The sequence below is a fragment of the Antechinus flavipes genome, chromosome 1, assembly GCF_016432865.1.
Source record: "Antechinus flavipes isolate AdamAnt ecotype Samford, QLD, Australia chromosome 1, AdamAnt_v2, whole genome shotgun sequence".
Taxonomy (NCBI): Eukaryota; Metazoa; Chordata; class Mammalia; order Dasyuromorphia; family Dasyuridae; genus Antechinus; species Antechinus flavipes.
In genome coordinates this window covers 3,408,771-3,431,876 of record NC_067398.1, presented here as the reverse complement: position 1 = coordinate 3,431,876, position 23,106 = coordinate 3,408,771, and the positions used below count along the sequence as shown (strand labels likewise).

The 23,106-nt window shown below is 59.2% G+C and overlaps 1 protein-coding gene across 8 annotated transcripts in view; it reads left to right on the top strand.

Annotated features, from left to right (window-relative positions):
• The window catches only part of MINDY4 (MINDY lysine 48 deubiquitinase 4), a 126,676-nt gene that overhangs the window by 93,313 nt on the left and 10,257 nt on the right, over nucleotides 1-23,106 (top strand). For 7 of the 8 annotated variants that reach the window (XM_051977810.1, XM_051977786.1, XM_051977802.1 and 4 more), the window contains 5 exons: nucleotides 6,885-6,948; nucleotides 7,028-7,093; nucleotides 11,187-11,254; nucleotides 15,499-15,562; nucleotides 17,675-17,836. In XM_051977810.1, coding sequence (XP_051833770.1) covers nucleotides 6,885-6,948; nucleotides 7,028-7,093; nucleotides 11,187-11,254; nucleotides 15,499-15,562; nucleotides 17,675-17,836 — 424 coding nt within the window. Of the gene's footprint in view, nucleotides 1-6,884; nucleotides 6,949-7,027; nucleotides 7,094-11,186; nucleotides 11,255-15,498; nucleotides 15,563-17,674; nucleotides 17,837-22,791; nucleotides 22,931-23,106 lie in introns of those variants that run through there. The other variant, XM_051977771.1, reaches the window with a different exon arrangement.

Below are 23,106 nucleotides of genomic sequence, written 5' to 3'. Positions count from 1 at the left end.
AGGGTTCTCTTTATTGGCAGTGAGGCAGGACTCTGTGGCTTTGCCCACACTCAGATCCAAGCCACAATCCTGGGTGCTAGTCCCAGGGTGAGGAAGAGTACTAGCATACCCGTGCTTATGGCCAAAGCAGGCCCTGCCAGAGAAGAATGTTTGTGGTCACTCATGGACCAGAGCACAGGAGAATAGGAATATACCTCTTCTTAAATCATAACACCCTAGAAGAACTAAAAACTTACAGGTCTCTAGAAGTATCTCTGAAAACTGCAGAAAATCCCTGAGGCTTGGGACAGTGCATCTTCTACTCTGGAATGGAGCCCCATTTTAACAAAGGGTCAAAAGTTAAGTAATAGTCTGGGAAAATGAGCAAACAACAGAAAAAGATTCTGACTATAAGAAGTTACTATGGCAACCAGGAAGATCAAAATATACACACACAAAGATAACAAAACTCTTACATCTGAAGCCTCCAAGAAAAATATGACTTGGCCTTATGCCATGAAAGTGCTCAAAAAGGATTTTGAAAATCAAATTAGAGGTAGAGGAAAAATTAGGAAAAGAAATGAGAGTCAGGCAAGAAAATCATTGAAAACAAATCAACACTGTGGTAAAGGAGACAAAAAACATACTAAAGAAAGTAACAACTTAAAAAACAGACTAGGCCAAATGGTAAAGGAAGTACATACAAAAAATTAATGAGGAAAAGAATGCTTTAAAAAGTAGAATTGGCTGAATGGAAAAGGAGATACAAAAACTCACTGAGAAAAATAATTGCTTAAATTTTAGAATTGAACAAATGGGAGTTAATTATGAGAAATCAAGAAACAAAACCAAAAGAATGAAAAAATAGAAGACAATGTAAAATAGCTCATTGGAAAAACAACTGATATGGAAAATAGATCCAGATTAGATGTAATTTTAAAATGATTGGATTACCTGAAAGCCATGATCAAAAAAAAGAGCCTAGATGTTATCTTTCAAGAAATTATCCAGGAAAATTAGAACCAGAGGATTAAAAATAGAAAATAAAAGAATCCATCAAACACCTTCTGGAAGAGAATCCAAAATGAAAACTCCCAGTAATATTATAACTATATTACAGAGCTTCTAGGTCAAGGAGAAAATATTGCAAACAGCCAGAAAGAAACAATTCAATTATGGTGGAGCCACAGTCAAAATAACCCAAGATTTAACAGCTTCTGCATTAAAGAATCAGAGGGCTTAGAATATGATATTCCAGAGGATAAAGGAGCTAGAAAATGGAAATTCAGTGAAGGACTTTGAAGCATTCTTAATGAAAAAATCAGATCTGAATAGAAAATTTGACTTTCAAAAATACAAAATTCTAGAAAACCATATAAAAGGAAATCATAAAGGATTTAATAAGGTTAAACATTCCTACAAGGGAAGATGATGGTCATAACTCATTTGTAGGGTAGTTAGAAGGAGCCTATTTAGACAGGGGACACAGGTACTAGTTGAATATGAGATGATATCTAATAAAAAATAAAAGTATGTGAAAAGAATGGGGGGAAAAGGAAGGAGAATGGGGTAAATTACCTCTTAAAAAATAAGAGCTGGAATAGCTGAATGGCACAGTGGATAGAGTATTGGCCCTGAGGTCAGGAGAACCTAAGTTCAAATCCAACCTCAGACATTTAATACTATTTAACATTGTGATCCTGGCAAGTCATTTAACCTCACGTGCCTCACCAAAAATGTAATTAATTGATCCATTCCCCAATTGACAAATGATTAAAAGATCTAGACAGTTTTCAGATGAATTAATTAAAACTCTCTATTGCCATATGAAAAAATGCTCTAACTTACTGCAAATTAAAGCAATTCTGAGCAACTAACTCAAACCTATTATATTAAAGTGACAAATGTTGGAGAGCATGTGGGAAAATGAGACATTAATGCATTGTTGGTGGAGTTGTGAACTGATTCAGTTATTCTGTAGTACAACAGTTTGGAACTATGCCCAAAGGGCTATAAAACATACATACCCTTTGACTTAGCATTAGGTCTGTATCTGAGAGACTTAAAAAAAGGAAAAGGACCTTTATGTACAAAAATATTTTCTAGGGGCAAAGAATTGGAAATTGAGGGGATGCCCATCAATTGGAACATTGTGGTGCTACAAAAAATGATGAGCAGGATGCTCTCAGAAAATCTGCAAAGACTTTCATGATTTGATTCAAAGTGAAATGTACTGTGTACAAAATAACTGGAATATTGTTAGATGATGTTTTACTTGTTTTACATGACTACACGTATAACCTGTTATCAAATTATTTGCCTCTTCAATGGGGCTGAAAAGAGAGGAAGAAAGAGAATCTGAAACTCAAAAATTTTAAAACCAAATATTAAAAATTGCTTTTACATGTAACTGAAGAACAAAATATTAGAAAGAAAAAAACAATAAAACACTCCATCTCCTGTCTCTAGGCTTTTGCACTGGACATCTTTCATGGTTGGAAACTCTCTGCCCCGATTTCATTTACTTTCTCAGTTCCTAGTTTCCTTCAAGATTCAGGTATTGTCTCTTCTGCTTCCTCCTCCCCTTTCCAGCAAGTGTCTCACTCCACTGTTAGAAAAAGCTTCTCCTATCTGTTCTATAGAGGCCCATATTCTCTAGCTAAACTGTCAGGTACCTATCAGTTATCCTGGTTTAGCCCATGTGTTCAAATGGTTTACTGGGGTTACTGGAGCTGCTGCTCCTGCCATGGCCTCTTAGAGCCACAGGTTAGAGCCAGATGGCAGATGGACACCCAAAGTGGACCCCAGAGCGGCCGGTCCTCCCCAAACACCACATACTCTCACATTGGTGAATCAGGGTGGGGGATAGGCTGTCTGCCCAAGCATGTGAAGGCTTGCCTGTGGAATGGACGGATGAGAACAATTTGTTCCCGATGACCACAGTGGCAGCTGAAGCGGGGGCTTGGCTTCTTGGGACTTAGTCAGACATCCAAGATGCTGCAGTCATCCACCTCGTCCCCAGCCGTCCTAACTTGTCACTGGATTCAGGAAGTGAGAGGGAGGCCGACAACTTCACACAGCTCTGCCCACTTCAATCTAATTCATGTGCAAGTCAAGACGTGACCCCATGATGTCATTGGTCCTCTTCAGAATGGAAGATGAACAGCAACTAGTCAGCCCAGCTACACGCAGAATATTCAAGAAAAATAATCACATTCTAGGACAAAAAAGTTTTAAATTTAAAAGGCAAAGCATTTAACCACTTCACTTATACCTAGTAATGCAATTAAAATAGTAATCAACAAGGAAATAGGATCCAAAGATTCACTCTTACATATAGACTAAAAAGGAAAAAAGAAGTGATAGAAATAGTGAACAGATAATGTTTAAGGCCTTTTATTAGATCTGATTTTGCAGGGACCATACCAAGAAAAAAATCTAGGTCTTGTTCCCCTTCTGGAACAAAAACCCTAGTTCACTCTGTAACCCTTTTGGCCTAGGCACACTTGGCTGCCTTTCTTAGCTTTCTTTTCAGTGTTTGTATTTTAGAGGCTATTAAGTTCTCGCTTTCTCAAGAATGTGCTTAAAAGTCACCAGTTTTCTTCAAAATCCCTCCTCTTGTCACCCCAAATTGCCCTATGGAGTTATGCCTAATGTTGCAATAAGATCAAATTAGTCCGCTAATAAGTTATGTAAATATTCTTTTTCTTTATTTTTCAATTCAGTCTTTACTATATATCATGTTCCAGGTTTTCCATTCATTTTTTTCATTGCTGTCCACCATGATTATGTTCCTTGTTCCAGTTCAGTTTTGTCTCTTCTGCATGAATACAATATTTATTTGACTTGGAATTTCTGGGGCTTGGCAATCATGTTTCAAGTTGAATTAAATCTAGGATTCCTGAATGTAGAGGGCCGGAACGCTGGAGAAGTGTGCTTGACACAAGGATACTTACAACAAGGTGTTAACTCGGTGGAATTGAGGAGATGTTGGTTCTCTAGTTCCCATATATACTTAGTACTCAGCATGGTGATGTAAATGGTTCTCTAGTTCACCCCTATTCAGTATGCTGTAATGATGTTATTACAAAAAGATATATATGGACTAAGAAGGACTGGAAATATCATTCCATTTTTGACTCGGGGGCTCTCCTGCCTCCTGCACTAAGATCTAGGCTGGCCTCTGGGTCCTCCAGAAGGCTAGCCCAAACATTACACCCGAAGCACTCTTTGACTTCTGATTGTCATGGACTTTCAGAATATCTTCTGGCATCTATTTTAAGCCTTAAATCTCTCTTTGAGTTTCTATTTGAACTCTAATTTCACTCCTTATTTCTTCCTTCATTTATTTTATTTGATCTCCCAACTACTCACAAAAACAATGGGTTTTTGTGACCATTGCATTCTCTTTGTAAATTACTGAGGAAATATTTTTTAAGCTCCTACTCTTCTTAGGATTATAGTTACAGTTAATGAATTATTCTCTTCTGGAGTTTGTTCCTGGCATTCTCCAACTGCCGTCGTATTATGAGCTTTTCACTGGTCATTTCCTCTCTGCTGTTTTTCCAAATGCTCATTTCCCCTCTTGTCTGTGTTTTTCCCTCTGTTAGAGATTTCTTTCACTTTCTGTATTTTAGTTTTTTCCCCGCTTTGACCAATTTCTCGTTGTTTTGATGTGCTCTGGTAAAGTGGACTTCTTTCTAATCACTAATTTAGCCATATTGCTATTAAACAATTTGGATGCCTTCTTCCTGTTGTTTTTTTTAATAAAATGAAAGAAAACTTTAATGGAATTGCTTAGCAACTTTGTCATGAAAATGATTCTGTTCCACTTATCAAGCTTTTTAAAATACTTTTCTGGTTTTAAACACATTACTGGTTTTTGTTTAACTTCTGTCTACTAACTTCCTAATTTTCTTTAACTTCACACTCAATTAATTTGTCTTTTTTATATATTTCTACACCCATTCCGAGATCTCAATTTGCCTCTGCGTACATCTTTGCCTATATCTGGGAAATTTCCATGCGTTGTATTGACATTGTCCTTATTTTTAATATCACCTTTTATTGTTTGGGTTCCAATTCATTTAGCATGTATTTAGTACCTGCTTTGTGCTAATTTGGTGATACAAAAAGAGGCAGAAGACAGTCCCTGTTCTAAATGGGAGAGACAACCTGCGAGCAAATGAGGAAGTTCTCTACAAGAGAAATAGGAAATAATTCGTTGAGGAAAGGCTGCTTTTGGCACTTAAAGGAAGTCTGGGGCTCAGTGGTTTTGACAGGAGAGGGAGAATGCCCAGCTCCGAGAGCTGGAGAGTCTTGGCCAGTGTCACTGAACCAGGGTATGGGGGGGCGGGGTCTAAGAAGGGGCTGTGAAGGGCAGTGCATTTGGTTCTTTAGGCAAGAGGGGGCCAGTGGAGCTGATTGGGTAGTGGGGGTAACACCGGCAGTCCTGCGCTTCCGGGAGATTCCTTTCCTGGGTGAAGGGGAGACCCTGCGGACTCCCCGGCAGCGTGAGCTCATGAAGCCCTGTACTTGTGGGAGACGGGAGGCTCTGCATCTGAACCCCGAGCCGGCCTTATCGGCGCCCACTCTCTGAGCCCTGGTTTTGGCCTCATGGCGACCGGTCCCCTCCCTGCCCAGCCCCTTCCGCATCTTGACCCTTAGTCAGTCGCTTCAGCTTTACCTTCCTCTCGTAAATCCCTGCTCCCCCTTTCATGTTGCTCACCTGGCCCTGTCAGTCATCAGGTGAGCTTCCCCCCATCCTTTTCTGACTGAACTCTTGCCCTGGGGCTGCTGAAAAAAGGTGGAGAAGATCAGGAAGCCGCCGATTAAGTCCAGAAGAAAGGCCTGTTACCCAGTCTCTGCCGGGCCCCCCTGTGGTCCTCACTTAGCTCACTCTGCCTCGGGCTCTCCACAGCTTCTGAGTCCCCCCCCCCAGCCTCTCAGCTAGAACCTCGCCTCCCACTTGAACTATAAAATGGAAGCCATTCGCAGAGGCTCTGCCCCCCTCCCCCGGGACATGGCTGCCAACCCTCTCCTCCTCCACCCCTGACTCACGGGGAGACATGGATTTTTCCTTCCCCACTCTGGCTCCTCTTCTCGGATTATCTCCCTGTCCACTGGTTGCTTTCCTCCGGCCACAGACGTCGGTCCCCCCCTCGCACCCCCTCTTGGACGGCTCCTGCCTTCTGTGGCTCCAGCCCTTGAGAAGGCCCTACCGGGGGCACTTGCACTTACTCTCCTTGTGCTTTTAACTCTCTACACGCTGACTTCCCGCTGCATCATCCACCCAAACGGCCCCCGATCCCTAACGGTGCCGACTCCCCGGCTGAGTCCCAGCCGCAGTCTCTCTTCTCCCGGAGACCCGGCCCGCGGATTCCGGGATCTCCTCTCCCTAGAACTTCTCTGTTACTTATCCTGTGCAGGGCTGCTCTGTGTGCACTTGTTTGCGTGGGGTCTCTGGGTGAGGGCAGGCCTGACACTAGTCAGCATTGGTTCTGTTGGGGAAAGGCCATTTTGTTCTCCTTTGATCTTTTCCCGTTCTTGGTTATCCCCAGCCTACTGGGTGAGCCCCCGAGGGCCCAGCCGCCCCCAGCCTCCCCCAGCCGCCCCCAGCCCCCAGCCGCCCTCAGCCGCCCCCAGCCCCCAGCCGCCCTCAGCCGCCCCCAGCCGCCCCCAGCCCCCAGCCGCCCTCAGCCGCCCCCAGCCGCCCCCAGCCACCCCCAGCCACCCCCAGCCACCCCCAGCCGCCCCCAGCCCCCAGCCGCCCTCAGCCGCCCCCAGCCGCCCCCAGCCCCCAGCCGCCCCCAGCCGCCCCCAGCCGCCCCCAGCCACCCCCAGCCACCCCCAGCCGCTCCCTGTCACCGAGTTATTGTATCTCCGTGTCTGCTTCTCCTCTGCAGGGCTTCGGGGATGCAGCACTTCAGCCCGGCGGGAAGGTACAAGGCGGACGGCGTCCTGGAGACGGTAGGCTCTTCCGGGCAGTTCGAAGGGTGACCCTGGGCCGGAGTGACGGACGGGCGGGTAAAAATCTCTTCTCTTTCAGCTCACGCTGAACAAGGTGACCAAGTACGAAGATCTGGTCATTTTCCTCCAACATAACGTTCACCAGGTACGACCGGGTTCGGTTTGTCGGCGCTTCGTCTGGGGTTCAGACTCGGAGCCAGAAGTCGTCTCCGAGCTACGCCGACCGGCCCCTTCCTCTGACGCTCGCTCCTGGCGGGACGGGCGCAGGCCGCCTCGAGCGGGTCTCCAGGCCGGAGCCGTCAGAGGGCCCTGGGCGGGCGGCTTGTGCCGGGGCCGAGCCCTGGGGAGGGGGCTTAGGCCTGAGCAGGGATGGGCTCGGCTCCGGCGATGGTGGAGGAAGGCCCGGCTTCTTTCCCTCAGACAGAAGATGAGTAAGACCCGAGCGCTGTCTTCACAGCATCGGGGAGCCAGCATGGGAGGGAGATGTTTCCCCCAGGGTCTCCCAGGCAGAGAACTTGGAGGGCGGCGGGGACCCCCTAGAACAGGCCCTAGACCTGGGAGCGCCCGGCAGAGCACGTGGGCGTGGGGCTGGCACCTTGCTTGGGAATCCGAGCCCACCTTCCCAGCCTCGCTCCCTGCCCGCTCTTCCCCAGGTGACCTTCTGGCCCGAGCTGTGCCCAGGCCCCCTCCCCTTGTACCTTAGACTTGCCAAACTCAGCCGAGCTCCCGCCTCCCATGAAGCCTTGCCCTGAGCTCCTCAAAAGGGCCCTGGATTTCCTCATGTGAACGGAGAGCCTTTATCAGAGGCTTCCTTGGGTGGTCCGTCCCCGCGGGAGGAATGGGGGGCGCTTGCCCCTTGCCCCCCGCCTTCCACCGGAGGAGGAGACGAACACAGCGACCAGGGGCTTACGGGCTCCTCGTCGGGGCTGGAGGCAGGGCGCGGGTAGGGCTCAGCCTGGCAGCCGGGCATGGGGGCGGTCCCTTGGAGGGGCTCTGAGCCAGGTGAGGGCCCAGGAGAGCGAGGCCTGGGAGGGGGAGGGGCAGCCTGTTGCAGGGGCGCAGGATGTTGAGGTTGGGGACCCCAGGGGATGAGGAGGAAGCGGGGTTTCTTGGGGGATAAGAAAGGTCGGATTAGGGAACCCGCCAGGGGAGAGACTGCTTAGATGTGGGGGAATCATCTGGGAGCAAGGAGAGCTCCGGGGGAGGGGATGGTGAGAGGGAAGACGAGGACCCAGTGCTTGGAATTGGGCAGGGGAGGGGAGGATGCTGGGCTTCCACAGGTGACATGAGGCTTGACTTTGTGGGCAGCAGGGGGTGTGGAGGGGCTTGGCCATCGCTCGGCTGCAGGCCAGACTCCGTTTCCCTTTCGGTTAAGCTGGCTGGGCCCAGGTCAGTGTTTCTCCTTCGGGCCCTCGTTCGGTTGGCGAGCAGAGACGCCCTGTGCCCTTGGGCTTCGGGTTCTTTTCCAGGACCACAGGCCTAGAGCTCCGCTTCCTGGGCTTCTGGGCCTGACTAGAATGCGCTCTCTGGGCACCGCCCCGGGACGTGACGCCCTTTGGCAGGCCCGGGCAGGGCTCTCTCGGAGCCATTAGTTAGCCCTCCGCGGCCTAACTCTCCCCACGGCCGCCTTCCCCCGCTGTGGGCCCCCATAGACCTTAATGGAAACTGGGGGAGTTGGGCAGAGTGGCGGATGGCCCACAAGTGGAGAAACTCGGAAATGCTCAAATACACAGGCTCTGGTACACGCTCGGTGCCGATTTTTCGCCCCCGTTTCATTTTCAGAATACGTGGAAAACTGGTTCCGCGTCCACCCTTGCAAAAGCTCGTGTTCCAATTTTCTCTCCCTCCCCTAGACGGCCAGGGTGGGTTAAACATGTGCACTTCTAAAGCTATTTCCCCAGTCATCGTGCCGCACGAGAAAAACCAGAGCAAAAAGGGGAAAATGAGAGAAAAAGCAAGCAAACGGCCGCCCAGAGAGTGGGAATCCCGTGCGGTGAGCCGCCTCAGAGCCCCAGCCCCTCTCCATCACAAGCTCCCCGGAACTGGTCTGAATCACTCAGCCTTGGCTGATAGGGTGAGAGGGCCACAACGTCAGGATTTTTGAGGAGGGGGGCACCGCGCCCCTCCCACTGCTAGTCCGGGGTCCGGGGCAGCTGTGGGGCGCTGCCACTTGTGCCGGGGGGCAGCAGCCCCTCGCGTGTGGCTGGGAGGGCCGTGAGAGCTGACTCAGTCGGCTCGGACTAGAGCCGCCGGCCTGGGGACCCACAGCCTCCTCCTTGGAAGGGGGGGCTGCTGCCGGGGCCTTCCGGGCCTTCTCGGGCCCAGCTCACTCTCCCCCCCCTCCTCCGGGTCACGGCCTTCGCTCTCCAGCCTCCAGGGCCTTCTCAGAGGCCGTCCATCATTGCTTTCACAAGTAGCCCAGGGCACGGGCACCACTCACTCGGCCCTGGGACCCGGGTGCCACCTCACAGTGTGGAGTGACCGAGACTTTGTGAGCCTTCGGTGGCTCTTTAGAGCTCTCACTCTCCAGGATGTCTTCAGGGTCCTCATGCAGTTCCTACCTTCTTCTTGACATAGAAAAGGGGAAGACGAGCATTTATTAAGCACTTACTGTTTGCCAGGCCTTCTGCAAAGTGCTAGGGATACAGATGCGAGCAAAGAGTGTGCCTTCTACTAGGGGGAGAGGATGCCCAAAAGGGGCCGAAAAGGGGCCAAGGAGGTCACAGGAAGTCTCGAACTGGGAGGACCGAGTCCGGCTTGACCCGGGCACAAGATGGAAGCCCCGGTGGGAGGAAGCAGCAGGCCCGGGAAAGGACATGGCTGCCCTGGGAAGATCCTGAAGGGGAGCTGCGGGAGGGGTCCAAGAGGGAAAGGCAGGCTGGGGCTCGAGGCCTTCCCTCTGCTCTGTCTCGGGCCTTCGCGGGACCCCTACGGACACGTTCGGCCACACATTTGCCTTCAAGGAGAAAAAGCTCTTGAGAGCCCATGGGCCCAACAGGAGGGAATGGTCCAGAGCTTTAATTCGTCATGATCTCGTGGCGGGAGCTCGGGCTGGAGATGCCGGCTCTGGTTCTGAGGGCCGACCTGAGCCAAGGCCCCACGGTCCCCGGGAGCGCAGCGAGGGCCTCGGTTCCCTCCTCCGTCAGCTTCCTGGGGGCTTCCTGGGCCCCGCTGAAGAAGGGCCTGCCAGCAGGAGGGGATCAGCCAGGATTCAGCCCCTGGGCCAAGCGTCTCCCAGGCGATCCTGGCCTCCAGACGAGAACGGAGAGCGGCTTTTCTTCCGTCGAAGCGTGTTTTTATTGGAAGCCTTTCCGCTCTCGGCACGGCCCTGACAGAGCTCCGTTTCCAGAACTCCAGCCCGGGATGGCTTCTCGGCGCCGAGCCCGGAGCCTTTGCCTAAACCAACAGCCTGCGTGGGGGGCTCTCATTCCCACCCCGGGTCTGCGGAGGGGCCTGGCAGGCCCTGGGGCGGCAGATCTCTTGCGCTCTCCCTCCCGAGGCTGGTTTCTACAAGCTCCAGGGGAAGAAGGGCCTTTCTTCTGGCGCTGTCTCGGGCTTGTTCTAACCTGACTGGCGGCTTCCAGCTGCGCGGGTGATTGGCCCTGCCTGGGCTCCCCCCCCCCCCCCGCGCCCTCCCCATCTCGGCAGCTGCCATATTGGATAGGACAATTTTGGCGCTGCCTCGGGAGCACTTTTTTAGCAAAGTAGCAGAGCCGCGGGATGGGGAGGTTTCCCGTCCCTCATCTGGGCATCTCCAAGACCCCACAGAGAAGCTCTGAGGGAGCACTTGTGACGGGGAGTACTTGTGACGGGGAGCACTTGTGATGGGGAGCACTTGTGACGGGGAGCACTTGTGATGGGGAGCACTTGTGACAGGGAGCACTTGTAATGGGGAGCACTTGTGACGGGGAGCGCTTGTGACGGGGAGTGCTTGTAATGGGGAGCACTTGTGACGGGGAGCACTTGTGATGGGGAGCACTTGTGACAGGGAGCACTTGTAATGGGGAGCCCTCGTCCAGCTGCTCCCGCTTGGGCTCTCGGGTCTGGGCGAGAGACTTGGCAAGGAGACGTCTCTGGGTCCTGCCCCTGGGATGTCCCAGGTGCCACCTGGTGTCGGCAGCTCAGTCCCTGCAGACATCGGGCTGTTCCTGGATGGAAATCGGGGTTTGCCTCGAGGTCCCGGGTTGGGCGCTGGGGGAGCCCCTCACTCTCTCGGCTGATTTTTGTCTCCTGCTCAGTTTCAGGCCGGTCCCTCTGGATGCATCCTCCTGACCCTGTCCGCCATCTTGTCCAGGTCCACGGATCTGTAAGTATCTCCTGCTCCCGGCCATCGGTCAGGGTCGGGAATGGGGCCGGAGGCCGCGCCTCCGGGGGCCCGACAGTGGGCTCCGATGCGATCCCGGGGGAGGCCACACGAGACCTGAGCTCCCTCCTGCTCCGGAACCCTTTGGTCAGTTCAAAGCCCGCTTCTCACCTTTGCCAGCCTTGTGACCCTGGGCAAGCCATCGGCCTCTGTTGTCCTCATGTCCTCATCTGTGAGAGGGGGAGGGTCGCAGCGCCCGCCCCCTGGGGGGGGCAAGCGCTCGGCGGGCACTGAACGAGGGCTCATTCCTTCCTTCCCGGGCTCGTTCCTGGCACGCGGGAAGCGCCAGTTATCCCTCGCTTTAGTGGAGGGTGAATGGACCGGGGAGAGTCGGCGAATGTGTTGTGTCCTATCTCGGAGCTCAGTTAGGGACGGGCAGAACCAGAGACCCCCAGCTGGCCGGGCCCTGGATCCCGCCCTGGGTTGTACGGGGAGTGTGTGGTCCACTGAGACCTCAGGCCCCGCTTCGCCGCCTCCCGGAGAGACAAGGAGCCAGGGGGCTTGGCCGGGCAGGGCTGGGAAGGGGAGGGACGCCTGCCCTCCACCCCTGGATGTATGGATCCCATCACGCCCTGCCTGTGTTTACTCGCCAGCGCCAGCCTTCCTGTTCCTATTTTTTGCGTGTGCTCTTGGCTCCGGCCCGGGTCTCGTCGGGGTGAGAACCTTCCTCTGCCAGTGGGGCCGGGGGTCCTGGTCGTGGGGGGGGGCCCGGAGGACGTCGCCCAGACCGAGGCCGGCTCCCTCGGCCGCTGGGGGCGGGCGGGATTCCGTTTGAGGGGAGCAGAAATTCCTTCATTAACCGCAGCCTTAACCTTTGGCCCCGGGCCTTCCCATCAGGGAGAGCAGAGGATGGGGGGGTCGCTGGGGGCTGCCACGAACAATGGGCACTCACTCCACCCAGGGCCCACTTCCTCTTCCCCAGACTTGCTTCCTCTTCTCGACCAGCCGGGAACCTCTCGGTCGTTCTTCCCTCATCACTCACCTGCTCTGCAACGTCCAAAGGCTCCGGCCAGTTAAAAACAATAAAGTGGCGCGTCCGGGCCGGGGGACGCTCGCTGCTCGTCCCCGAGTCCCTGGGGCCGGCGGGGGGAGCGGGGGGGGCAGGGCTCGGCGCTCCAACCCCCTCCCTGGCGCTCAGCTCCTCCGGGCCTGCCAGGGGCAGCCAAGGGCCGGGGAGATGGGGAGGGAGGCCGCCCCCATGGCGTTAGCCGGGTCTGTGGGCCCCTTCTTTCCTGGTCACCCCCGTGGCCAGCTCCCTCAGCTTCCTGCCCACACCTCTCCCCGCTGCCCGGGGGCTGGGCCAACATGGCTTTGTGGGGGCAGAGGGGGTGCGCCGCGAGCATCCGAGGCAGGGACCCGAGCTGGGCTTGGGACTTCTGGGCCCGGAGGGGCTCCCGGACTCACTGCCACGCCCTGATGCCCCGGGCACTCCCTGGCACCTGCCTGTGCCCGCCTCCCCGCAGCGCCCAGGCCCGAGAGCCACCTGCGGGTCCTGCAGGCCGGGGTGGCGCCTCTGGCTCCACGGGGAGCCGGCCTTGGGCCCCAGGACCAGTTGGACAGACTTCTTAGCTCCTGAGAGCTCCAGGGGAACCTTTCTTCTCCCTGATTTCCTTAAAAAAACTTTTAGTCTCTTAGACCTGCTGGTCCTTGACCGCAGGCCTCGGGCCTCTCCGGGGCCTTCCTCCTCCTCCTCTCCCTCACTTGCCGTGTGTGACAACAGCGTTTTCTGGGGGGTGTTTACAGGAGGTAGAAGGACTTGGGGGCAGGCTGGGCACTTCCAAGCCCCTCCTCCAGACCTGCCCAGGGGATGCCCCCCATGGGCATCGGGGTGAGCCGCGCTGCCGCCCAGGAGGTCTCGGGGCAGGAGACAGGCCCAGGCGGCCGGGGGGGGGGAGGGTCCGGGGGGGCCGGGGGTCAGTCGCCAGCGCGCAGGCCCCGGCCGGGTTCGGTTTGCGGCGGCTGCCTTTGTTTGGCCTCCCGGCTGCTGCGGTAACGCGAAGGCCAGATGTGCCTCTGTTTGGAGACAGGAGACCGGCTGCGCCGTTCCCGGCCGTTAGCACCTGACCATGTCATTCCCGTTTCCTGCCATTGTCCTCTCCTGTTTGCCCCACAGGGCTGCGCTGACGCAGCCTTTAAAGTCACTGGACTGAGCCCAGGCTAACGCGCCGGGCCCTCTGAGGCCCCTGGGTGGCAGGGAGCCAGAGATGGTTATCGGGGCCTGGACTCATTGTCTTCTCTTGAGAAGCTGGTTCATGGGACGCAGGTGACCTCCGCGAGAGAGCCCTCGGTCCCGGCCCCTTCTGGGGGTCCTGCGCCAGCTCCCACAGGCCCTCGGTCCTGCCCCTTCTGGGGGTCCTGCACCAGCTCCCACAGAGCCCTCGGTCCCGGCCCTCCCGGGCGTCCTGGGCCAGCTCCCACAGGCCCTTGGTCCCGGCCCTCCCGGGCGTCCTGGGCCAGCTCCCACAGGCCCTCGGTCCCGCCCCTCCCGGGCGTCCTGGGCCAGCTCCCACAGGCCCTCGGTCCCGGCCCCTTCTGGGGGTCCTGCACCAGCTCCCACAGGCCCTCGGTCCCGGCCCCTTCTGGGGGTCCTGCACCAGCTCCCACAGGCCCTCGGTCCCGGCCCCTTCTGGGGGTCCTGCACCAGCTCCCACAGGCCCTCGGTCCCGGCCCTCCCGGGCGTCCTGGGCCAGCTCCCACAGAGCCCTCGGTCCCGGCCCTCCCGGGCGTCCTGGGCCAGCTCCCACAGAGCCCTCGGTCCCGGCCCTCCCGGGGGTCCTGCGCCAGCTCCCACAGGCCCTCGGTCCCGGCCCTCCCGGGGGTCCTGGGCCAGCTCCCACAGAGCCCTCGGTCCCGGCCCTCCCGGGCGTCCTGGGCCAGCTCCCACAGAGCCCTCGGTCCCGGCCCTCCCGGGCGTCCTGGGCCAGCTCCCACAGAGCCCTCGGTCCCGGCCCTCCCGGGGGTCCTGCGCCAGCTCCCACAGAGCCCTCGGTCCCGGCCCTCCCGGGCGTCCTGGGCCAGCTCCCACAGAGCCCTCGGTCCCGGCCCTCCCGGGCGTCCTGGGCCAGCTCCCACAGAGCCCTCGGTCCTGCCCCTCCCGGGCGTCCTGGGCCAGCTCCCACAGGCCCTCGGTCCCGGCCCCTTCTGGGGGTCCTGCACCAGCTCCCACAGGCCCTCGGTCCCGGCCCCTTCTGGGGGTCCTGCACCAGCTCCCACAGAGCCCTCGGTCCTGCCCCTCCCGGGCGTCCTGGGCCAGCTCCCACAGAGCCCTCGGTCCCGGCCCTCCCGGGCGTCCTGGGCCAGCTCCCACAGGCCCTCGGTCCCGGCCCTCCCGGGGGTCCTGCGCCAGCTCCCACAGGCCCTCGGTCCCGGCCCTCCCGGGCGTCCTGGGCCAGCTCCCACAGAGCCCTCGGTCCCGGCCCTCCCGGGCGTCCTGGGCCAGCTCCCACAGAGCCCTCGGTCCCGGCCCTCCCGGGGGTCCTGGGCCAGCTCCCACAGAGCCCTCGGTCCCGGCCCTCCCGGGCGTCCTGGGCCAGCTCCCACAGAGCCCTCGGTCCCGGCCCTCCCGGGCGTCCTGGGCCAGCTCCCACAGAGCCCTCGGTCCCGGCCCTCCCGGGGGTCCTGGGCCAGCTCCCACAGAGCCCTCGGTCCCGCCCCTCCCGGGCGTCCTGGGCCAGCTCCCACAGGCCCTCGGTCCCAGCTCCTCCCGGGGGGTCCAGGCGCTCACCCCGAACTTTGCCTGGGCCCGGCCTCACAAAACAGTGCTTATGATAGAGCAGAGGGCCAGCCTGGAGGGGGGGGCTCTAGCATCCTAAAGGGTCTGAAGGCCCTGGTTAGGAAGTGGGCCTGTGGCCCCGGCCTGTCCCGGAGCTGGGGGGCTTCCTCCTTCCCCTGGGGAGTGCGGAGACTCGGCTTAAAGGTGCTGTCGCCTGAACGATGGCTTTCCTGTGGGGTCATCATGCCCAGGTGGGCCAAGTGCCGAGCCAGGGCACCAGGGGCTGCCCGGTCAGCAGGGTTAGGGGGTCCCGAGGTGCCCCCGGGGATCCTGCCCTGACTCCCCCACAGAAGACTCTCCCTCAGCCCCTGCCCTGAGGGACGGAGGCCGAATGCCCGGTGGTCAGTGTCTTCTGTGGGGGGCAGAGCTGGGCCCGCGAGGCGCCTCAGTCACGACTCTGCCTTGTGTGTTTCAGAGTGCGCAAAGACTTTGACCTGCCCACCAACTGTCTGATCGGCGCTCACGGATACTGCACCCAGGTACCCCGGGGCTGGGCGGGCCGGGAGGAGGCCTGGGGGGGGGTCCCAGCGGGCGCCATTCATCGTTCCACGAGACCCGACCCCGCCAGCGGCCTCGGAGGCCGGTGACACGGGCCTGTCTCCCCCACTGCGGAGGGGGCTTCTGGGGGCCCCCGCTCCCAGCTCCATAGCCCGGTTCTCGGAGGGCGACCCAGGGAGGCAGAGTGCAGCCTCACAGCGGACGGCTCTGGCCAGGGTCAGAGGGTGCCAGGCAGTGCCCACGGGCGCGCAGAAGCGTGCTCCGTCTCGGACAGCGGGAAGGCTCCCGCGGGGGCTTGTCACAGAGCCGTGCTGCCGGGGCTTTGGGGCAGCACCTGGGCCCTCCCTGCCAGGCCTTTCGTCCCCACTTAAGCCTCCTGGGGCTCTGAGACTGAGACCCCTTCAGTGCTCCCCCCCACACTCCCCAGCCCCCCCCCAGTTAACTAGAACATCCCCGTTTACTCGGTGTTTGCCTGATGCCCGCAAACCTGCCCTCCCAACCTTCCTCGCCCCCCCCATCACTTCGGGGGCTCGGGGCTCGCCTCCCTTTGGTGGCCGAAGCCCTGGAGGCGTTGAACGCTCTCCGCTGGCTCTGCAGCCTGGCTCTGCCCTCCCCGCCCGATCGAAACGGCCTCTCCTCGGTCCGGTTCTCCTCGGCCGGCCGGGCCTCAGGGGGCGCCCCCTCCCCCCCCCCCCCCGTGTCCTTGAGGCCGGAGGGAAGCCCTTTGGCCCCGTACAACATGGCGGCGAGCTCCTTCCTGAGGGGCCGGTGCCCCCCGGGTGCCATAACTGCGCTCAGCGCTTCCTCCCAAGCCCTTCGCGGCTTCCTTCGTACACAAAGCTTCCCACCCATAAACCCGAGGGTCCTTTGTACTCTCACTGGGTCAGGGGGCGTCGGCGGGCAGAAGAGTGATGGACTCTGCTGGGCAGAGGGAGGCGGGAGACGGGCTTTCAAAAAGGCGGCAAACCTCCCGGGGAACCCGGCACGGCCGGCACCGAGGCGCACGGCCCCCAGCCCTGGGGCCCCTCACCCTCGGGGCCGCCGCTGCCGAAGGTGCCCCACGGGGAGCAGCCCGCCAGGCCCGGGCCCCTCGGGGGTCCCCGAGCCCCAGGAACGGGGAGAAATGAACCGTCCTGTGCCTCCGACTTAAAAAGTAGAAGTAACGGCCGGGGGGTTTGTCTGGGGAAAATCTGGGGGCTTAAGTGGGCCTCCCTGACACGTTCTCGTGGGCTGTGCGGAGGACTGTGGGACTCCCGGGGCTCGCGCATCAGAGGGCGACGGCAGGGACGGAGGCCTTGGTTCCAAGCCGTGCGAGGGCTGGGGCTGTACGGGGAAGAGGAGGGGAGCGCACGGAGGTCCGGGGCCGCCTGCCAGAAGCCCCCCCACTTTCTGACCCCCCCCCAGCCTCATCACAGAGTCAGAAGGGAAGTGAGAGAAGCCGTTTCGTTGCTTACGGCTCCCGGGCCCCATCAGAGGGAGAGCCCAAGGAGCTGGGACACAATGCGAGGGATTACGGCTGTGCTGGGGGGCTCTGTCTGCCTTCAGAGGGGCCCTAGCGGGCTTGGGTGAACTGATGGAGGGGCCGTGGACGGAGCGGAGAAGCCGCGCACAGTGATGGCCGCCCTCCGGTTCCTAAGGCCCCCGCTGAAACGTGCTCCCCTCCGGTGCTCCGGGGCAGAGGGAGGCAGACTTTCCCCACCTTGTTTTCCTGCTTTTCTTCTTTGCACCGTGACTAACATGGAGACTGCGGGTGATCCCACAGGTGGAACTGAGGTCCCATTGCTCGCAGCCTCCGTGAGTGGGAGAAAGGTGGAGGGAGGAAGAGAATGGGAACGAACGTGGGGAAAATGGCTGCAGCACCATTCCCTGAGGAAACGGTTCAGGAGAAGAGTGCGTTGGGGGGCGGCCCCCGGCCTTCGAGGGGCGCCCCGCCCCCCAGGAAGACACACACGCACACACACAGGGGAAGCCTGGGGGAAAATGCTCTGTTCCTTTCTTTTCCTTCCCTCCCCGCCCCAAGTTATCTCCTGATCGCATCCTCCTCCTCGTGTTCCTCTGTAGAATTCACAAACTTCCTTTTCTCTCGTCAACAGGAACTGGTGAACCTGCTCCTGACGGGCAAAGCCGTGTCCAACGTCTTCAACGACATGGTGGAGCTGGATTCGGGCAACGGGAACATCACCCTCCTCAAGGGGATCACCGCCCGCAGCGACATCGGCCTCCTCTCCCTGTTTGAGCACTACGACGTCTGTCAGGTGGGCGGCGGCCCGTCCCCCTGCGGCCAGGAGTGTCGGGGGCAGGGCCCGGGACCCTTTTCCGGCTGCGCAGGTGTTGCTGCTTCCGGGGCGTTTCTCATCGGTCCTTCCGCTCCCCCCAAAGCCCAGGGGCCTCTGGCAGGGACTGGGGTGAGGGGAAGGGGACTGTCCAAGAAGTCCCGGAGGTGCCGGGGCAGGGGAGGACCCCCTGCAGCCGGCTCAGTGACAAGAGGAAGGATCGCACTTGCATTTGTCTGGGGCCCCGCTCTCGGGGGTCTCGGGGCTCGTGGTTTGGTCTCTGCGCCCAGTAGTGGGTTCGTTGGATCACAGACGCCGGGATCACTTTGCTTCATAACTCCACCCCCTCACACACACTCACACACAAACTCACACTCACACTCAGACACACAAATACACACTCACACTCAAACACACACACTCTTACACTCACTCTCTCACACACACACTCACACTCACACACACTCTCACACACACACTCACACTCACACATTCTCACAACTCTCACACACATTCTCACACACACACACTCACACTCACACATTCTCACAACTCACACACATTCTCACACTCACACACACACACTCACACTCACACACATTCTCACAACTCTCACACACACACTCTCACACACACACTCACACACTCACACTCACATTCTCACTCACACTCTCACACACACACTTTCTCACATACACTCGCACACACACACTCTCACACACACACTCACACACTCACACTCACATTCTCACTCACACTCTCACACACACACTTTCTCACATACACTCGCACACACACACTCACTCTCACACACTCACATTCTCACACTCACTCTCTCACACACTCACTCTCACACACACACACTCACACACACACTTTCTCTCTCTCACACACACACACACACACACACTCTTACACTCACTCTCTCACACACTCACTCCCACGTCCCCCTTCATTCTTTTTCTCACGGCTCTCTGCGAGATTCAGGTTTTCTGCCCTTCACCGTGAGTGTGGCCATCGCTGTCCGGGGGGCGCCGCAGTCAGTAATTACTTTAGGGATACAATTCCCTCGCCCGGAACAGAGCATCCTCGAACAGCCCATTACAGTGTGTTAGCTGCCTTTCTCCCTGAGGACGTTGCCTCACACTCCCCAAAACGTACAGGAAACAAGGCCATTAACCAGAGCTTTCTCTTCTCTCCTTTTCCGTCTCCAGCATTAAAACCCGCCCCTCCTTTCTCCTCCTTTCTCCTCCTTTCTGTGGCGGGGCCGTGGCCCAGGCAGAGCAGCCTCTCCTCCTCCCTCTCTGCAGCCGGTCGTTCTCCCTCATCTCCCTCCCCGCTGCCTGCAAAAGGGCCGCGTCGCCCGTGTCCCCGCCCGGTCCGTGTCCCCGCCGAGTCCCGCCGCGCTTCCCTTTCGGTGGCTAAACTCCGAGAGAGCGCGTCCGTGTGTCCGTGGGTCCTCTCAGGCTCCTCTGAACTTTTGAGTGTCGGAAGCACAGGAACGTGACCCTTTCCTAGCCCTCTCCTCGGCCTTTGGCCTCTGGACCCTGTCCTCCTCTCCAGGTGTTCGGGATGCCGCCCGTTCTGTTCCCCCCTCGCGCCGTCCCCCTCGCCGCGTCCCCCTCGTGCTGTGCCCCTCACGCCGTCCCCCTCCCCGCGTCCCCGCCCGGGCCACACCTGCTGCCCACGGCCGGCCTCGGCCCTTCCCTCTCCGTCGGGGCCGCCGCCAGTCGCTTCCAGGCGGCCCCATCTGCCCGGCCCTCGCCCCTCTCCCGAGTCCCCGCGTTAGCCCAGGGAGGCCGGGTGCTTCAGGAGCGCGCGCCGTGTGCGCCCGAGAATAAAGCACAGGCCCGACTTGCAGAGAGCTCACCTGGCGGAGAGAAGGCGGTTTCCGCCCGTCGCCCATCGCAGACGCTCGTGAACCTGAATGGGGGGTGAAGGGGAGCATCGGCCCCACCGCGGTCACTGCTCGCGGAGGAACCGGGAAGGCCCCGGAGCCCGGGCCCCCGCACGGCTGGCGGGCAGAGAGCTCGGCCGCCTGGGTCTGGGACCGGCCGGGAGGAGGGAGAGCCGTCGGGAGCCGGCGGAGGAGCGCTTGGAAAGGGAACCTTTCGGCTGAGCTTGATGGAGCGGGTTCGGCCCGGGCGGACCTGGGCTGGCTGATAATTGTTCAGCAGCACGTGCAGGAGAGGCTGGGGTGGGGGGTCCCAACGAAGGCGTAGCTGAAGCGCGTGGCCGTGTGAGTGGGGGCGGGGGGGAGTTCTTGGGGAGGGTTGCAGCGAGAGTGAAGGAATCGCAGTAACGGGGCTGGAACCGTGTTGGTGCCTTGGACAGAAAGAGGGCCACCTGGGAGGAGGGAGGGAGGATCGGGAGGGGAGGAGGAGTTCTGAGCGCCGTCGCTCCGGGTCCTGCTTCAGATCACAGATGGGACCGAAATTTGGAGGGGAGGCCAGGCTGGGTGGGAGTCAGGGAGGTTACAGGGAGAAAGCATGGGGGGAGGTGAGAAGGGGCCCCAGACAAAACTGCCGCCAGTCAGGGGCTGCGAAGACCATCAAGGAGCGGTCCGACAGGAAGAGAGGGGAGCCCCGCTAACCCAGCACGGGGAGGGCCCCCGAGCTCCGCGAACCCAGCACGGGGAGGGTCCCCGAGGAGGGGTCAGCAGTCTCAAACGCAGCAGACAGGTTGAGAAAGATTAAGCCGGAGAAAAGGCCACTAATTTGGTAAGTTTTGAGAGAATCGTCTGGTTGAGTGCAGAGGTCTGAAGTCATAAATTAAGGCTGGGATGAGGGGAGAAGGGGTCGCAGTCAGTGTAGACGATTCTTCCCGAGGATTTTGGCTAAGACGAGACCAGGACCGAGCTCGCGGGGCCCCCAGCTCCTGCCCTCTCTTGCTCCCTTCCACACTCGGCTCCACTGGCGCCTTCGGTGCCCCGGCGCTCCCCTCCACTCAGCCCGGCCGATCCTAGATAGAACCGCCCAGAAGGGCTGCAGCGGGCAGCCGGGGGCCCCGTCCTCTCCCCTCGGGGCTCGGGCCTCGGTGGGAGGCTGAGGGAACACGGGGGGTCCTGACCAAGGGACCCGCCATCAGTCAGGCAGAGCCCAGCCCAGGCCCACGACCTCGGACCGTGGCCCTCCTCGCGCCGTTTTCCAGGGTCCGGCAGCTAAAACAAGGGCACCGGCTCAGGGCCCCCTGCCCGTCCCCGGGCCCCCTGCCCCCTGGGCCGCCTTTCTGTGCCCTTCCCATGGAGGCCCTCGGAGCTCCCGCCCGGCTCTGCACCTGCTCGGAGGCCAGTCCCGGCCTCGGGCACAGCCGTGGGTCTGAGGAGCAGGGCGCGGGCTGGGGCCGTGGGCGAGGGAGGCCCTGGCCCCGGGACTAGGGAGACCGAGCCTTTTGCTGCAGAGGCTGGGGGGCGGTTTCTCAGCAGACGCTAATGTAACCGCGGCCGTACTTTGGGAAAGTAGGAGAAAGGCCCCCTGGCTCCATGGGAACGAGACTTAACACCTGTCGGAACGCATTTAAGAGCCAGCTAACAAGCATTTATTAAGCACCCGCTGTATGCCAGGCCCTGGAATGACAAACGCGGCTGCCTCTGAGGAGGAGGCGCAGAAGCCAGTTCAGAAGGTGTTCAGTGAGTGCCCAGAGGGGCCGAAGCAGCAAAGCTCCGTCCCCATCAGCGGCCGTTTCCTGAAGGACCGCCCCGTGCCCAGCCCGCCGCCTTCCAGGAGCCGCGTCCCCCCTCCTCAGGCCCCTCTGTCACTGCCCTGGGCGGAATTCTTCCTCTTAATCCCCCACTGAGGCATTTCCGCAGCTTCAAGGGAAGTATGGCGGCTATTTTGCCCTCGGTCTGAAGAGCTTGGGGTTTTATCCAGTGCCCGTCTTTAAAAATGGCCCAAAAGCTTCCCCGAGAGCCCGCCCTGACGTCCGGGGCAGAGACGGACGTGTCCAAAAAGCCTGGCGCCCTTCCGGGACGTTCTCCGTTGGTGACCGGGGTCTTGTGGGACAGAGCGGGGGGGGGTCACCTTCCATGGAGCGGGGGGAGAGCGTCCGGTGCTGCTTCCGACGCTGGCCTGACACCGCTGAGGCAGCGGGGGGCCCGCGCAGGGCACGGTGCGGGCTGGATCCCCCGCGGGGAGGGGGTGCCGGGCCTGGAATCGCAAGACACTGTCTTTGTGACCCTGGGCAAGTCACTCCCCTGTCTGCCTCAGTTTCCTCATCTGTAAAATGAGCTGGAGAAGGAAATGGCCAAAACTCCAAATGGGTCGTGGAGAGTGGGACTGGAAAGGCTGAACCGTGGAGAGCTCCCTTGTCTTCCCTTGTGGATAAGCTGCAGGGACCGTTTTGTCTCCCTAGATATTCCAGGGCAGCACCTTTGGGTCTCCTGTTGATTTTACCCCTAACTCTGCGTGTTCTCTGAACCCCCCAGTGAGGAAACTTCCCCCGGCCTCCCCCTCGGGCCCGGCCTCCCCCTTGGCCCCGTCCTCCCCTTTGGGCCCGGCCTCCCCCTCGGGCCCATCCTCCCCCTTGGGCCCGGCCTCCCCCTTGGCCCGTCTCCCAGGGGCCTGACTCTCTGAGACTCTCTCAGGGCCAGACAAGCGGCCCTTGCTGCCCGGAGCTCAGGGGGGAGGAGGGGGTCCGTCCCGGGCGGCTTTGGCGCGGTGCCGGCGGAAGGTTCTCCCTTCTCACGGGCAGTGGGACGGGGCGCGGGGAACGGGCAGGCCCTGAGTGTGGGCGCCCCCTCGGGCCCGGTGCTGGGGCTTAGGGAGAGACAGAAGCAGGTGGGCTCCCACAGGCCCCAGGGACACCTCCGACGCCTGGGCAGCGGGACCCTGGGAGGGGCAGCGGCCGCTCGGGGAGCACGGACTGGGCGCCGGAGGCTCGCTCCATGAAGATTGGAGAATGACCCGGAGATGGTGCTTCCCTTGCTCTCCGCCCTCCAGCTCTCTGTCCACCTGGACTCCCCAAGAGTCCTCACCCCCCCCAGGGTCTGGAGGCGGCCGCTGGACAACAAGGGGCAACGAAGCACCGCGGAGCAGGAGGGCCCGGACCCCGCTTTGTGCCGTTCGGGCCGGTGACCACGGAAGGAAACCCCTGGGCCATGTCTACGGGCAACGCGAAAGGGAAGAGATTCAGCCCGGCCGGGGGGGCGCCGTTGTCCAGCCCCAGTCGTCCGGGGTTTGGTCTCACCCGGGCTGGGAGGGCGCCCCAGGCCCCTAAGGCAGAGCTCGTGTCTCCGGCCTCACCCCCGCCAGGAG